The sequence below is a fragment of the Archocentrus centrarchus genome, chromosome 13 (assembly GCF_007364275.1).
Source record: "Archocentrus centrarchus isolate MPI-CPG fArcCen1 chromosome 13, fArcCen1, whole genome shotgun sequence".
Lineage (NCBI taxonomy): Eukaryota > Metazoa > Chordata > Actinopteri > Cichliformes > Cichlidae > Archocentrus > Archocentrus centrarchus.
Genome location: NC_044358.1, coordinates 27,416,537 through 27,431,632, shown reverse-complemented (window position 1 = coordinate 27,431,632; position 15,096 = coordinate 27,416,537). Strand labels below are relative to the sequence as shown.

General features: G+C 39.9%; 2 protein-coding genes across 2 annotated transcripts; both read right to left on the bottom strand.

The window, feature by feature from the left end:
• Positions 1 to 316: 316 nt before the first annotated feature.
• chchd2 (coiled-coil-helix-coiled-coil-helix domain containing 2) lies at positions 317 to 5,191 on the bottom strand. Its single transcript, XM_030744157.1, has 4 exons — positions 5,018 to 5,191; positions 1,692 to 1,950; positions 807 to 972; positions 317 to 430 (listed from the first exon to the last, which is right to left on the bottom strand). Exons 1-4 carry the CDS (start codon positions 5,065 to 5,067, stop codon positions 420 to 422), a joined length of 486 nt encoding a protein of 161 aa, XP_030600017.1. The 5' UTR covers positions 5,068 to 5,191; the 3' UTR covers positions 317 to 419.
• Positions 5,192 to 7,014: 1,823 nt separating this feature from the next.
• Positions 7,015 to 12,466, bottom strand: LOC115790733 (protein FAM98B). The gene is made up of 8 exons (XM_030744658.1): positions 12,346 to 12,466; positions 12,060 to 12,166; positions 9,049 to 9,174; positions 8,703 to 8,959; positions 8,529 to 8,609; positions 8,324 to 8,440; positions 7,569 to 7,715; positions 7,015 to 7,487 (listed from the first exon to the last, which is right to left on the bottom strand). Exons 1-8 carry the CDS (start codon positions 12,387 to 12,389, stop codon positions 7,335 to 7,337), a joined length of 1,032 nt encoding a protein of 343 aa, XP_030600518.1. The 5' UTR covers positions 12,390 to 12,466; the 3' UTR covers positions 7,015 to 7,334.
• Between the last annotated feature and the right edge of the window lie 2,630 nt (positions 12,467 to 15,096).

Here is a 15,096-nt window from a genome sequence, read left to right as displayed (position 1 = left end):
AACGCTTCAGTGAAATAATGCACAGCGTGTGAGGAGGAGTGAAATAAATGACACTCTTCGATTCAAGTGCTTTATTAGTTTGAACCACAAACGTGTCACAAGCAACCCGCAGCATCCAGAAGATGAAAACTGGCCCGTTTTCTACAACTCTTGTGAAATGAGAAGGAATTTAAATTAAAAGCACTGATGCTAAAGAAAAACATTGAAAACTAAAATAAACCTAACATGAGACCAAAATATATAAACATCATTTATAAGACTATGATTACAAGCTCTGCAGCAGTCTGAGAAATGATGCTGTCTGATGACAACTGGCTGTCATATTAAAACATGTTTATTGATTGTGAATTACATCTTCCCAGTATCTTTAATAATATTCACAGCAGATGTCATCTTCATTCTGCAGCTACAGTCTTCTCTCATGATAGACCTGTGGAGGAAAATAAAGACAATTTTAAAAGTAATTTGTAATAATAATAATTTGAAACTGATTTGGTATATTTAAGTTAAAAAAGAGAACAAGAGCACTGCTGAGCAGGTGCCAATGCTTGGCTGTTTTGGACTGGGGGGGGGGGGGGGGGGGGGTGCTGTTGTAGTTATATAACAGCACTAATAGTTTATATATATATATATATATATATATATATATATATATATAAAAATAAAAACAGAATTTCAATAACATCTTAATTTTATCTGGCATAAAAAAAAAAGGAGCAAGTCTCTCAAAACAGGAAATGAAAAGCAACAACATAAAAAGCAAAGCATTCTCCTTTTATATAAATGCCTAGAGGTGTTTCACTCACCATTAGCAAACCTGCACTGTTTGAGCACCTCGCCGAAGCCCTCGCAGAGCTTCAGGTCGCTCTGGTTTTGGGCACACTCAATGAACTGCTTGAGTTCGTAGGAGCAGGCCTGAGGCTGCTGCTGCGGAGCCCCCTGCTGGTACATGGGCTGGGCCTGGTATGGCTCCTGAGAGACGCAAGGCAGAGGATTAGATCAACTGTATGTGTGATAATTAAAGCGCAAGTTTATGCACGTGCTGAGGAGCAACTGTAGGAGCACCTGAACAGATCTGTATCTGGTTTCCATTCAAGTCTATTTTTGTCATAAGGCAGGCAAGCATGAGAGCAGAGCAGATGATTAGTCACCACTCTGATTTTAATACCTACTGCAAATATACTCACATAAAGGTAATAGTTTTGTACTAGGTTGATAGTAAATGAACCTAGTACATAAGCTAGTACACCTAGCTTTTATTTTGGTAATAAACAACCCCAAATATTTTTCAGAATGGATCTTTTCCTTCAGCAGCAGCTGTGTCTGCATTTTCAAAGCATCCTGATCACGTGTGTGTACACATAATAAAAACAAACCCAGACTGAGCAACATGAGAGCATGAGAGTAATCCATCACTAATCAACCCGCACTCAAGAATCTTAATGAAAGCAAGATGACTTGTTCACTGCTTTTACATAAAAGTCTAAATAGTCACAGTACTGTTTCCATCTGGATATTGTTTATTATACTCAGCTGCTACTGTACATGTAACTGCATCTGTTTATTACATAAAATGTGACATTTTTTTTTTCACCTATTCTGCAGTGCAGATGACCTACATACTGTGTGTCAGACACAGTAATCTTCCTTGAAACTTTTCCGTTCCCATGGCTGGCTAAATCTGGACTTACCTGGTATGTGACGTCAGACCTGGCAGCCTCCGAGTGTCCTCCGCTGAAACCTCCAGTCATGGCATGGCCGATGGTGTGGCCTACTGCAGAGCCTACTGCCACCCCGGCAGCTGTAGACGCCATCTGGGCAAACATACCTGGCTGCCTGGGTGCTGCGGCTGGCATACCAACAGCGGACGGAGGAGTCTGCATTGGAGCCGGGACATGGGAGGGAGGGGGCGCAGCCCTGGCCATAGGTGGTGGTGACGGTGGTGCCCGGCTGCAAATAGAAATTTTGTTTAAAAATTTCAGTCCAAACAGAATCAAGAAGTGAAATGGGCTGTATAAGCTGGCACCTACTATTCCAAAGATTACTCTGAATTGCTGCAAAGGTTCACAACAACTCAGCGATCAAGTCGATGCTCGGATTCTGTGAATACTGGCACACTAGTGAGACAATAAAGAGCTACTTCCGGCAGCCACAGTGGGTAGCTTTGCATGTTTGAGTGGGCAGATTTTGATGCCAGATGCCCTTCCTGATGCAACCCCAAAAGGATTTGTGTCGCCTCCTGGGATCAATCTGGGGATTTTTCGTTTGGTTAGGTGAATAACCCACTACACTATGGATCCATTACACTAAGTCAGTAAACAAACATCTGCACACTTGGGCTATGTACAGCTATTTGATTAAAAGCCCATGATTGCAGCTTTTAAATTTTTTAAATACTTTTCTGTGGCTGGATAAAGTAAGCTCACCTGTGCACCAAGTGAACTTTATACAACATTTTAAAGCGTGGAAAAGGTGCTTTAGCATGTTAGTGTGGAAACTTATCAGGCAGTCTTTCCCTGAGCAGTTTGGCCTTTGGACGCTGAAAAGGCATTTGAATAAGTACTTCCACTCAATCCTATCAATGTGCTGGAGAGATTCGGGATTGGGGGGACTTTTTGAAATGGATCAAAACACTCTACAACTCCCCATCGGCCCGTGTCATGACTAATGGTGTCCAGTCTCCACCTTTTACTATACATAGAGGCACCCGACAGGGTGGCCCCCTATCCCCGCTACTATTTGCCCTCGCACTTGAGCCCCTAGCTGAGGTTATCAGATCACAACAAGATGTGCATGGGGTGATGGTTGGAGATAAAGTCCATAAAATAGCGTTATACGCAGATGATATTCTGCTGTTTGTAACGAAACCTGATATTTCAATACCAGCTATCTTGTCCATTATCAACAAGTTTGGTTCCTTTTCAGGATATAAAATTAATTTTGACAAATCAGAAGCTATGCCATTAGGTACTTCTACCATCCAAAACCTGCCCTCCAGCTGTTCCCTGAAATGTTCCCGACATGGCTTCACTTAACTTGGAATTAATATCTGTCCTGACTTGGCAGAGGTATGGAAGCTTAACCTCTCTCCTACACTTATGAAAATAAAGAGAGATTTAGAGAGGTGGCACGATCTTCCCTTGTCATTCATGGGGCGTATAAGCTTAATTAAAATGAACATTTTTCCATGACTTTTATATCCCCTTCAAATGTTACCCCTCTGGTTATCCAAAAAAATCTACAGTTGATATAGAAAGAGCATTCTCTAGATTTATTTGGCATGGCAAGGGACCGCAACAGAGAATCAAAACCCTACAGCTTCTTGTTGACAGAGGTGGCCTGGCTTTGCCAAACACCTATTATTACAACGGGGCCTGCCATGCTCGTTACCTGTGGGACTGATTACATGCTCATCTCAACTCGAAACCTTGTCTTGACTCGTGGGCGTCTCAGCCCTCTTCTTTGTGGAGCCTTGCCACAGGAGATGGGAAGAAGCGATCAAGGGATATTAAAAATAATCCAATTATATATATAACACAATTAGAGTGTGGCAGGGAATTTGGAAACACACAGGTAGTGGGCTCTGCTCCTCACTCCTGACTCCCCTTACAAGAAACCAGGATTTTATCCCAGGCCTTGCTTCCAACATCTTTGACCTATGGCACAGAAGAGGAGTGAGAGTGATCGGAGACCTGTTTACAGAGAATGTACTCATGACATTCCAACAATTACAGTCAAATTTTGGTATCCCCAAAGAACACTTTTATGGTTTTCTCCAGACCCGTCATTTTATTGGCTCTATATGTCCCTCTCCGTCTGGCCTGGTTGCATACAATGAGATTGAGAAATTCCTTGTTGACTGGAAAAACATCAGGCATTTTATTTCTGCCTTCTGTACACTGCTCTACTCTCTCAGCGCAGGCGATATCGGGGGCATTGTACAGAAATGGGAGAGAGACCTTGACACGGTATATATTGAGGATGATTGGCAGGAAGCCATCAAGGTAGTTAACTCGACTTTTATATGTAACAGACTTAGGGAGACAGTATAAAATATTACATCGTCTACATATAACCCCTTTTATATTGAATAAGATGGATCGCCAGTATTCCCCCTATGCAATAAATGTGGAAGAGAGGTTGGAACACATTACCACTATTTTTGGCAATGCAAACTTATAAAAAGATTTTGGGGTGCAATTTCTAAGGAGCTGAGTGGCGTGTTCCTAGTCAAGATCAGGTGTGACCCAGGACTGTTCCTCCTTGGCCTTCCATCAAAATCAGTCACTCTGACACAATCACACTTCAAACTTTGTGATAAACTGTTGTTATTGGCCAGGAAATGCATTTTGATAAATTGGACTAAGGATAAACCACCGAATGTTACACAGTGGTACAGAGAACTATTTAGGGTCTCCCCCCATGAAAGGATCAGGGCAGTTCTTAGGGGTAATGAGAGATATTTCACCGATATGTGGTCCCCTGTACTCAGATATCTATCTAAAGAATTGACTCAACTCGTGATGAGGAGACAGAATCTAATAAAGTGGTCACTCTTAGGGCCTAACCAGTGAACGTCCTCCTCCTGTATTACTATGCTCTTTTTTTTGTCTACCACCATAGCTGCAATCTCTGATTGTCTTGTTGATAGGCATTAAATGTGTATGTAAATGCCTGGCGACTACTATGACAATAGATAAGGCATTAAAACCAATGAAGACACGATATGACAGTGACAGTACAGTGGAAGTTTTTTTTTTCTTTTTTTTCCCTTCACCTCTGTAATGTGACATAACAGTATGTTGTACAATTCTATGTTCTTTTGTTTGTTACTGAAAACACAAAACTAAACGAAAATTATCCTCATAAGCCACTAAAAGAACCTCATCACATCACTTTTTCCTGGCTATGCATTATGACATTACCTAAACGTTAGCACGGGTGCTAATCCACAGACATCCTCTCCACTTCTTAAAAAAACGCTTTAAAAGAAAAAGCATTAAACTCTAAATGTTACCTGGCTGGAGGGGGCATCCTTGACGTTCTGCTTCTGCTTCCTCTCGGCATGTTGAACAATTAGATCAGTTTATCCGAGTTTCAATAAAAACGCTGTCACGCTGCTTTATACCACAGCGACCTTTACAGAATCCGGAACTTTCCACGTGTTACAACATTAGTCTCCCGGGTAACTTCCGGTCTGACGGATCCGCAACAAGCGAAAATTCCGCCAGGTGAGTGTTGTGTAACGTGTATTTTGTTAGCCCAAAGGTTAACAAAATACACGTTACACAAAACAGTCAACAAAAGTCTTCCGTAGTTTGCTAACCACCGCACCACCATGGTGCCTGTCCCACCCGTGACTTTGAAAAATAATCCATATAGTTGTGTAAATTACACTTGTACTAAGACAAAATATGAACCTAGCTGTTAAAAAAGTGGTTCCAAAATATATGAATTACAAAATAGCTTTGAAAACGCCCCGAAATGGCACTTTTCTCTTTGCTTCTTCATCAGCAAATTGCATGTCAAATATAGCAATTAAAATAAGTTATAAATCCACTCTTTTGTGATTTGATTTTGTTGACAGGTCTCTCTTAACCAATTTAGTTAACATCAACATGTGCACTGCAACATATGCTACCTTTCGGTGGAAAAGGACGCAACTAAGCAGCAAGTGACATGACAAAGAAGGGACATGACACTTCTTCTTTATTTATCCCTTATTTATGTAACTACATTTATCCTTGACTTTCAAAGTCCATTACATTCCACAGCTACTATATTTTTTCTGAAAAAAAGTAAAACAAAAAACAGTTGTACTAGCAATAATTTGCAACCCTGTTACTATATATATATATATATATATATATATATTTATATATATATATTTATATATATATATATATATATATATATATATATATATATATATATATATATATATATATATATATATATATATATATAAATATAAATAAATAAAACAAACATTGCACTGTTTGAAACATATAAAATATAATTAAACAACATATCTGTGGTTCGGAGTATTTATTTGCCAAGTGTATGTTATAATCTGCAAGTAAAATGAATATAACCATTCAGCTATGTTAACATGTGCAACCCTGTTACTCTAATTTAACCCTGTAATTTTTTAATAAAATATTCTTAAATGTTATTCTTAACTCACAAGGGTTTAATATGTTGCCTTTGTAATAGTTTGAATTATTAAATGAATAGTGTATGTGAACAAAGATTTGAAATTGAAAAGTTGGGCAAGGTAGAAGTTGCTTAAGTTTATATAAATTAGGTTTTATGTGGAACTGAATGTGTATTCATTATAAAGATGACTAACTTTAACTTAATGGTAAAGCATGTATTAATTATTTTTAAAGTCTTTTTCAGATTCTGGAGTATTGTAACAGGGTTGCACCAAGCACAGCACACAGCAACTAAGATATCTCATAAAAAGTGAGGATGATGTCTGAGCTGGACAAATCAAAATTTTAGATGGTTTATTATTTGTTTTTGTTTTTTAATGCATAGCAGGAATTTTTTTTTTTTTTTTTTTACAATTTTTGAAGCCTAAATTGTCCTTTAACTGCAGAATAACCATTTTAATGTTGCTTAATGACAAAATGTACTTCTACTACAATTGTACATCTTATGCTTGTCTCACGTTCTTCAGAAGTGTCCGCTTCTCATTTAAATTGAGTATTTATTTCAGCCTCTGAGATGCTACAAAGGTGCAGCATTTTTAATACAGAGAAAAAGTAACAGCCCCTTCCCCAACACTTGTCCTCACTGAAAACATTTTTGAACTCTCCTTCTTTTGGCTGATACCTTTAGGAGTCGCAACAAAAGGTCAGATAAAGGTCTTTGTTATGCTATGAAATCACCTAAAAAAAAAAAAAAAAAAGGGCAACACCCGTGTCTCTAAAATGGGAGGTAAATATAAAATGTTAAAGCATTTTACAAGCATAAAAACATAATGAACATTACACAGAATACCAATAATTTGTGTTTCAGAGGTTTATTCTTACCTAAACCTATTCATAAATGTGGAAAGCTAACAATTATTATTTTTTTGTCCTTTCACATGAAAAAAAAGTTTTACCAAAACATCTGGTTATGTACCAGTACTTCATTGGTTTTAATAGAAATGTACACAATCAGGTATGTACATGATTTATAACTATAAATTATACACGGATTTATAACTGCAAAATTATATACAGCATTCCACAATCATGGTTTACCTCACACCAAGGGTTTCAGTAAAGGAAAAACTACTATTTATTTCTTACATTGATAGTAAAGCCAAAGAGGGGGACACATTAATCTTTTTTTCCTTTCTTCTTATGCCGATGAGGTTGCCTGCCTCCCCGTCCAAATCTGTTTCCTTTCGAGCTTCTCTCTGACCATGCTGGCATCGGGGGCTCAATTTCCCCAGGTCGTCCTCCTCGGTCTGGTACACTGCCCATCAGCGTCTAGTGACAGCAGGAAAATGCTTACTTAGCTGAAGTCAGAGACAGCTTCACTGAGGCTCACAGACACATTGATGATTGTACCTTGTAAACAGGGGTGCTTGCTCCAGCTTTGATTGGGCCAATGAAGGACTGATCTTCTCTGGCAGCGAGCAGCAGAGATGGAGACACTTGGGAGGAGCCAGCGAGGGATGCAAGATTAGGCACTGAAGCCAACGCGGCACTGCGCTCCTGTAAATAAAGGATGGACTGAACTGGGATTTCTGAATTTTTATCATGAAGCTACTGTTCTGTCCCCACACCATCACGTACTCTGAGGAGGGCTGAAACAAGTTGATTAACATAAATCAACAGCTTGAGCATGCTGGGTATTTCCATCTTTCTGGTTACAGGTGTAGCTTTGAGAAGTGTTTGCCTCCATTTTGGAGATATTTGATGCAAACGCAAATAAAGAGATGCAGCTCTTAAACTCGAGTGCCATGCCTTCCAAAAGCTGGATTGAGTAAGTTTAGCTTGTGTAAATTCACAAATAGGTGCATACAAATACAGGACCAGCTTAACCTCTCCATCCATGTTCTGCCACAAAACAGTGAAGCAGTGCACACTTTGTGCATTAAATGAACTTTAGAGTGCCACTGTGATCAGTGATAGTGGTGCCAATTCTTTTGGGTTTGTCAAGTGTCTCCCTGTCTCTTTACTGGGTTTCAGCCTTTGCTGGAAGCTGAATAGCTGCGCACCTAAACACGGTGATGGCAGAAGATAGTGGTTAAAACCCAACTAACAGGGAAATTATCCCCTCCAGGGAAGACTCTGTAAACTGAGTGATTTAACATTCCCACCTTTTGTTTTTCTCCCCACGCGAAGGATTCAAGTGTAACCTGAAAGCGTGTGATCATCATTTGTCGCCTACACCGATAGTCCTCAGACAGGATTTGATTCATCTTTTTCACTTGCAGCTGAGAAACAGAAAGTAAACATAGATTTAATAAATACCCACTTTAGAGTTCCCTGTCTTGTGAACTGATTTCTGGCCTGGAAACTTACCCACTGCTCTGAGCTGAGGCTGGTGCTGAGAAGAGGGTTCATCATGTCTCCACTTAGTAGACGTGAAAGTCTAGATTTCACCTGCATTAAAGCAATTTTTAAGTCTTTCAGTGTTTTTCAGGCTATAGTCACCATTTATTCACGGCTCACGTCTCTCTTTCTTTTCAAGCTTACCTCGTTCAAAACATCCTCAAACTGAGAGGAGGCGTCCATGTTGAGAGTGCGCAGAAGTAAAATCCATTCTGCCTGCATCTCTGCCTCTCTTCTGCTTTCATCTGAAGCGTCATCGTCTTCATTTTCCTGACAAAAGTCATGGCTGTGATCTTCCGCTCGCTGCTCTTTAATAGAGTCCTCTTCTGCCGTCTGCTCTGCAGGATGCAACTCTTTATACTTGATAATGTGAGCTGCTTGCAATTCTGACACAAGGAACTCTGCAAGACGTGCAAAAGACTATAAATCTACGAGCACTACAATAATCTGTTATCACTACAACAGCATCTGCCAGAATCCTGTTTCTCACCAGTGACTTTGTTGAGAGTGGATGGTTCCAGCACCTCAGAGGTCAGCACAGTGAGGGGAGAAGATATGTTTGACAGTAATTTTTTCAGCTCTCCCACCAGCAGGACATCACCTGTCCTCTCTGAGTCTAAAAAAGGAAACACGTTTCATTACAGATGGAAGTCAAACCAGTTTGATGCAAAAAAATCCAAGTTTTTTTACGGCTAAGATTTCGTAACATAGTATTCAGTAACTTGCACATTCTTTCATCAGTTGTGCCAAGATGTATTTGTTTACCAAAGCATATTTGGGTTGTAGATATATAATAAATATGGCCTCATGTGCCCCTTGAATCAAAGCTCATGTGAAGTGCATCTCAGTTGTTTCATATTAAATCAACTACAGTCAAAATTGAGTCACTATCCAAATGTTTCCATACCCAATTGCATGTAATTGCTTCTCCCTACATGCCCTACTGTGCAAAAGTCTTGAGCCACCCCTTATTTCTTTATATTTTGCTTCCAAGGAGCCAAACTTTCTTGTACTTTTTCAGTGGTTTTGAGCAATAGTTCTCCGGGCTTTTTGAAGGTCTTTCAAAGTTTTTCTTGGAACATTGGCTGCTTTTTCACTCATTTTCAGTCCAGTCCGTGTACCTGACCATTTTCAGAGGAATGTTTTTTTTTTTTTTTTTCCTGTTTGTTAAGAATCATTCAAGCATAAAAAGGCACCAAACTCAAGGGATGAACCAGTGTTGTTTCTACACATAAAAGACAACTTAGCAAAGAAATACTTAAGCTGTATGTTCAGGCACTTTGTTAATCAGCCTGTAGCACTTCTGATTTCTTTAGCTGAATCTGTGAAAAATGTCAAAGATAACACAGATCGACAGGCACAAAATAGTATTTTTGTACCAACAAGGTCATTCCCAAAGAGCTATAAGCTGAAAACTTGGGATATTTCAGCGTGTTGTGAAACTGGACAAGTGGAGGACAAAAGAATAAGTGGCATGCCTAAAAAATATCTACAGCAGATGAACAGTATCTGAAAGTCATATTCTTAAAATGAGCGGAAAAAAATCCAGCAAAGATCTGACACAGGACCTGAGAGATGTATCTAGCCCTTCAGGTGATCCAGCTCGCGTTCATTGAACCCTCATCAGAAATGGTCTCAGTGGAAGGGTGGCTGTCAAAATGCCATTTTAAGGAAGGGAAATGGGAGAAAAGGCTGAGGTATGGCAATTTTCCACAAGACTGAAAATCAGCAGCAACAGGTCTGATGGAGTGATGAATCAAAATTTGAAAGTTTTGGTTCAAATCATCAACAGCATGTACAGAGGAGGTCAGGAGAGGCCCAACAGTGAGTGTCTGCAGCCATCTGTAAAACACGGTGGAGGCTCTGTCATGGTTTGAGGCTGCATTTCAGTCACTGGTGTTGGAGATCTTGTCAAAATTGATGGAATTATGAACGCAAAAAATACAGTCAGATTTTGAGCCACCATTATTTCCATCTGGAAACCATCTAATGCAGAGGTCCCCAACCCCCGGGCCGTGGGACATTTGGTACCGGGCCGCACATAAAGAATAAATAACTTAAATTATTTCCGTTTTACGTATTATCTGCGCCTAAACTATATTTTATTTTGAAAAATGGGCGGATTCGCTCCGTTACTTCCCTCCATGACTTCCTCTTGACGTGTCAAGACGTTTCTGCTCACATGATACGTCACCGCTAAAATTAAACCCAGAAGCTTCAGGCCTGTCTAACGAAATCGGTTGGTTGACCTACATAACGCTTCTTTAAATTTTTGAGTGCTCAACAAGAGTAGAAAAGCGCTATGTAAGAACTAGTCCATTTACCATTTTTATTTATCAACACCGGGGATAGCAGTGAGGTAGACCCAGCCATCAAACTGACTCTCCAGCGCTTGACACCGCGGCTCTGCAGCCACGCTCCATGTGAAATCGGCCGAACCCAGTCAAACCAGAAGCCAGCAAAAATGAGTATCAGAGAAACAAGCTCAGGGGGCTTACACTGATTCAGTGTTATGGTGAGTTGTATTTTTCATGCGCTTTATACAGTAAAAATCACCTAAGTCGAAGTCGCATAAATCGGGTTTTCGCTCTAGTTGGATGGCATCTGCAGGTCCTGATTTTTCCTAACATTAATTCCAATAAAATCATCACATAAATCCGTCGGATATTCACCTACCTCGGATGAAAAATCTGGTCCCATTGTAATAAATTTCCAGTTAAATGTGATCGCATAAACTGGATGAGTTTAGCGCTAAAACCCTCCTCAGCTCCTGTCCGCCCACTTCCATGCATCGGCTCGTTTATGCACAACTACACACACACTAACAACGCCTGGAAATTGTTTTAGTGTTTATATCAGTTCATTTCACCGGGGACAATCGTGGCAAGTGTAAGCTACAAACTTGCACTTACGAGTAAAATTTCAGATTATAAAATTTGCAGAAGCAAATTCATAGATGAAGCAGAAGCCATTGCAGCGAAATTCGATAATAGACCCCAAACTGGGCCATTTGAATCCGACTGAGGTGATTTCTACTGTATTTGTTTTTGCGGTGTATCTTATTTTGAAGGCATGTTTTACCATGGCTCTAACAGCTGACCAGGGAGCGCTGTGGGCAGAGAGCCTGTTATTCATGTTGAGGCGGGATGTTACGAGAACGCTGCTGATAGAGTTGCATACGAATACAAAGTGGATTCCCGTTTTTTATTATTATACGTAGAAAATATCACACTTGGTTATGGTCGTATCATTTATTTTGACGTATTTATTCGCCACACCTTAAAAGCCGGTCCGTGGAAATATTTTCTAACACTAAACCGGTCCGCGGCTCAAAAAAGGTTGGGGACCACTGATCTAATGGGCAGGAGCTTCATTTTTCAGCATGACAATGATCCCGAACACGTACAAACTGCTGCGTACTATGCGTACAAACTGCCACCTGATTTCAGTGCTCTGACTGACAGCTTACAGCGTTTCCATAAAAAGCTGTCTGTGCCTCACCTGGTAGCTCCGGACAGAGAGTCCTGAGTTCTGCACACAACCAGCTGAGCAGCGGACAGGGAAGCTCGTCACATGTGCACAGGGTGAGGCAGCACCTGCCCGAGTACCTGAAGAGGAAGTAAGTGGAGGCGACAGGTGAGATTACCCGACAGGCGTGTCGGCATTAAACACCGAAATCCCAGAAAATTGACAGTAGTTTACACATTTAACCACATGCCGAGAGAAAAAAAATGATCTATCGTAACGACAACAACAAAAACAAAAACAAAACAAACACGTTAATTACCCCAGAGCTTTAATAGCTGAAATAGTCCCCGCGCTTCTCTCCATGAAGACAATTGTACTGTACTGTAAACTCTTTTCTCCGCTTCTGCAAGTTCAAGCGTGTTTACAGGGTGTGCTTCCTTCCTTAACAGGCAGGACGCACACAGCCCCCTGCTGGCCGGAGTGTAGAACTCTTAACAGAAAATCCCCAAAAATACAAAAGTACAAGAAAATAGAGCCTATGCATACAATTTAAGAAAAAAAAAAGTTAATAGTATTCTTTGCTCTAATTTTAAAAAAGAATATAATATTTGCTCTCTATCTACTTCTCACTTCTCGAGGGGAACAAGATGGTCCTATAAAAACTGGTCAGGTTTCTTTTTTTTTGTCCATTAGGGGGCACCAGAGGACATGTGTTAACTAAAGATGAAATCTGTTGGTACTGTTGGCCTTGAAAGGTGGGATGTAACTAAACAGATCTACTCATGTGCTGCACCCAGGTTCAGTCTAAGGCCTTTCCTTTCTTTTTATTCTCGTAAATACATCAATGCCACTACAGTTCAGTGTGAAATTGTGTATTTTTTCTCCTTTGCAACAAGGACAAGGACTGGGTAGCATTGTTAAAACTACCTTCACCAACATTAAAGCTTCAGTAATGCCAATCCAATAATTCACTGTATTTTAAAAAAGAGCTTTTTTTAAGAAGCTATTTAGCATGTAAAGGTGTCAAATACTGTAGTTTTTATCTAAATAATTTTCAGCTACTCAGATCAAATTTTAAAATGTGTCTCAGTTGTCATATTAGAAGATGGATACATGAAATGATGGAATTATGACACACAAAAACAACTTCTTTTTTTTAACTCATGGTGAACGTATTAATATCAGTTACCATCCTCTGCTCTGAGGTAGAGCAGTGACTAAACATGCAGTGACTGAACATGAACCCGGGACATGGACTTTCCTCTATCCTGCCTTATCCTCATTCTGACCGACTGTAACGGCTTTATACACCTTTTAGTGCTCTCAGCACTCTCTTGCATCTTGCTGATGCAGCTGATGTTTGCTGCAGTGTTATATGCAGTATCCCCGTTGTCAGGGATTTTTTAAAATTTAAAACATCAGTCAGGGTTTTTATGGTGGATGGTTCTCCTTGTGTGACTTGAAGTCAATTTGCAGCAAATATCAGCTCAGAAAATCTTGAGCTAAAGTGGGGCCATCATTCTATGAACAAAGGGGTGGGGGGGGTGCTTTTCTGTGGTCTGACTCATCGTAACAGTAACAGATTTTGTAAGTGAGTTGGGCTCTCACTGAATGAATGATAACAGCACTCCTTTTCATGACTGACTGTATGTCCACACACTTAAACACAAGTGCTTTATGGTCTGAATGTGCTGTTCGGCACACGTTTCCCTGTTGGACTTCACTGCAGGAGGCATGTGAGCCTGCTCGTCACACTTACGCCACATCAGCTGTCTCTAAACTGAACAGGAACAATGGAGACAATGCAGTGAGGCGTGCTGGACCCTGACATACAGTGCGTCTACTTTTGCCGCCATATGTACAGAAGAGGCGGCTTCCCTGACTACAAAAGCCTTGCCATGCGTCAGGATGCTTTGTCTTTTATTCCCCTGACAGTGCCCCTTGCTCCATGAAACCTTGTGAAGGCTGACCCTTGACCCCTGGAAAGCGTCTAGACAATGCAGGCAGAAACTCCCCCTGTTTCCAAGACTAACTTGTTAACCACTTGCTGCCTGATTAAAAGCAGAGTTCCACCTGATTCTACTAAATACTGACTAAGAGGGGGGAAATCTTTACATACATAATGCATACTTATACATTTTATATGTGTGATTAATTCTGGTTGAAGTGGACTACTCAATGTTAAAAACATCAGAATATTTTTTTGTTGTTGTGTAAAGATAGCTGATGTTCCTAATTTTGAAGGGTTGCATGCAGAGAACAAATTACAAATAAGTGAGAGATAATGTAAGATTAAAATAATATAAAATATTGTCACTTGTACTAAAAATACAATTAAAAATCTCAGTGTATAAAGATATGTAAATATTATATACTGTAGATGCAGAAAATGATAAAAAAAAAAATGCAGTCCTGTCTAGTGACAAGCTGACAGTGAGAGGCAGCAAACTGTAACAAAGCCAATAATACGCACTTTAAAAGAAATTCATGAGATGGAACATCAAACAAATAAATTATATTTAAACCAGCCTATAAGTACCATAAAATAACATCAAATAAAAGTAAAAAATAGTAAGAATTAGAAAATAAATGTAATCATAATAAGGTGAGAATATATACAAAAAAAAATAAATCATAAAAACACAATGGATTTTACAGTTTACTAGTATCATATGTGCACATTTTTTTACTGAAATGAAAAAGTCAACTCTTTTTTTGACTAATCTACTCCACAGTGAATGTCTGTAATATACAATATGCTACAGTCCAATAAAATTTCGTGTGAAACAGTTTAGCAAGCAGTTTGTAATATTTTACAGCACCAGGCAGGTGTTTGTGTGTACTTTTCCATTATGCCATGGGGCACTCCGAGCCCTGCAGCAAGGCAGGTATCGGTCTGTGGTTGCGGAGCTGGGTGACGACACTTGCTCAGGTGACAGAAACCAACTGCCCCTGGAGACAAACAACGATCCGCGGGTGACAGAGGGAGGGAGCAGTGTACTTCCACCAGACAGCTCAAACCTTCACACACGTTTGCAATCTGCTCGATCCAATACCCACACTCAGGTGT

Bases quoted from the DNA above. Each gene is read 5' to 3' on its own strand.
- chchd2 (XM_030744157.1), bottom strand. From the start codon at position 5,067: ATGCCGAGAGGAAGCAGAAGCAGAACGTCAAGGATGCCCCCTCCAGCC. The intron at 1,951-5,017 runs GTAACATTTAGA...TTCTATTTGCAG, and splicing joins AGGATGCCCCCTCCAGCCAG to CCGGGCACCACCGTCACCAC. The intron at 973-1,691 runs GTAAGTCCAGAT...TGCGTCTCTCAG, and splicing joins GGTCTGACGTCACATACCAG to GAGCCATACCAGGCCCAGCC.
- LOC115790733 (XM_030744658.1), bottom strand. From the start codon at position 12,389: ATGGAGAGAAGCGCGGGGACTATTTCAGCTATTAAAGCTCTGGG. The intron at 8,441-8,528 runs GTAAGTTTCCAG...TCTGTTTCTCAG, and splicing joins GCCTCAGCTCAGAGCAGTGG to CTGCAAGTGAAAAAGATGAA. The intron at 7,488-7,568 runs GTACAATCATCA...TGCTGTCACTAG, and splicing joins CAAGCACCCCTGTTTACAAG to ACGCTGATGGGCAGTGTACC.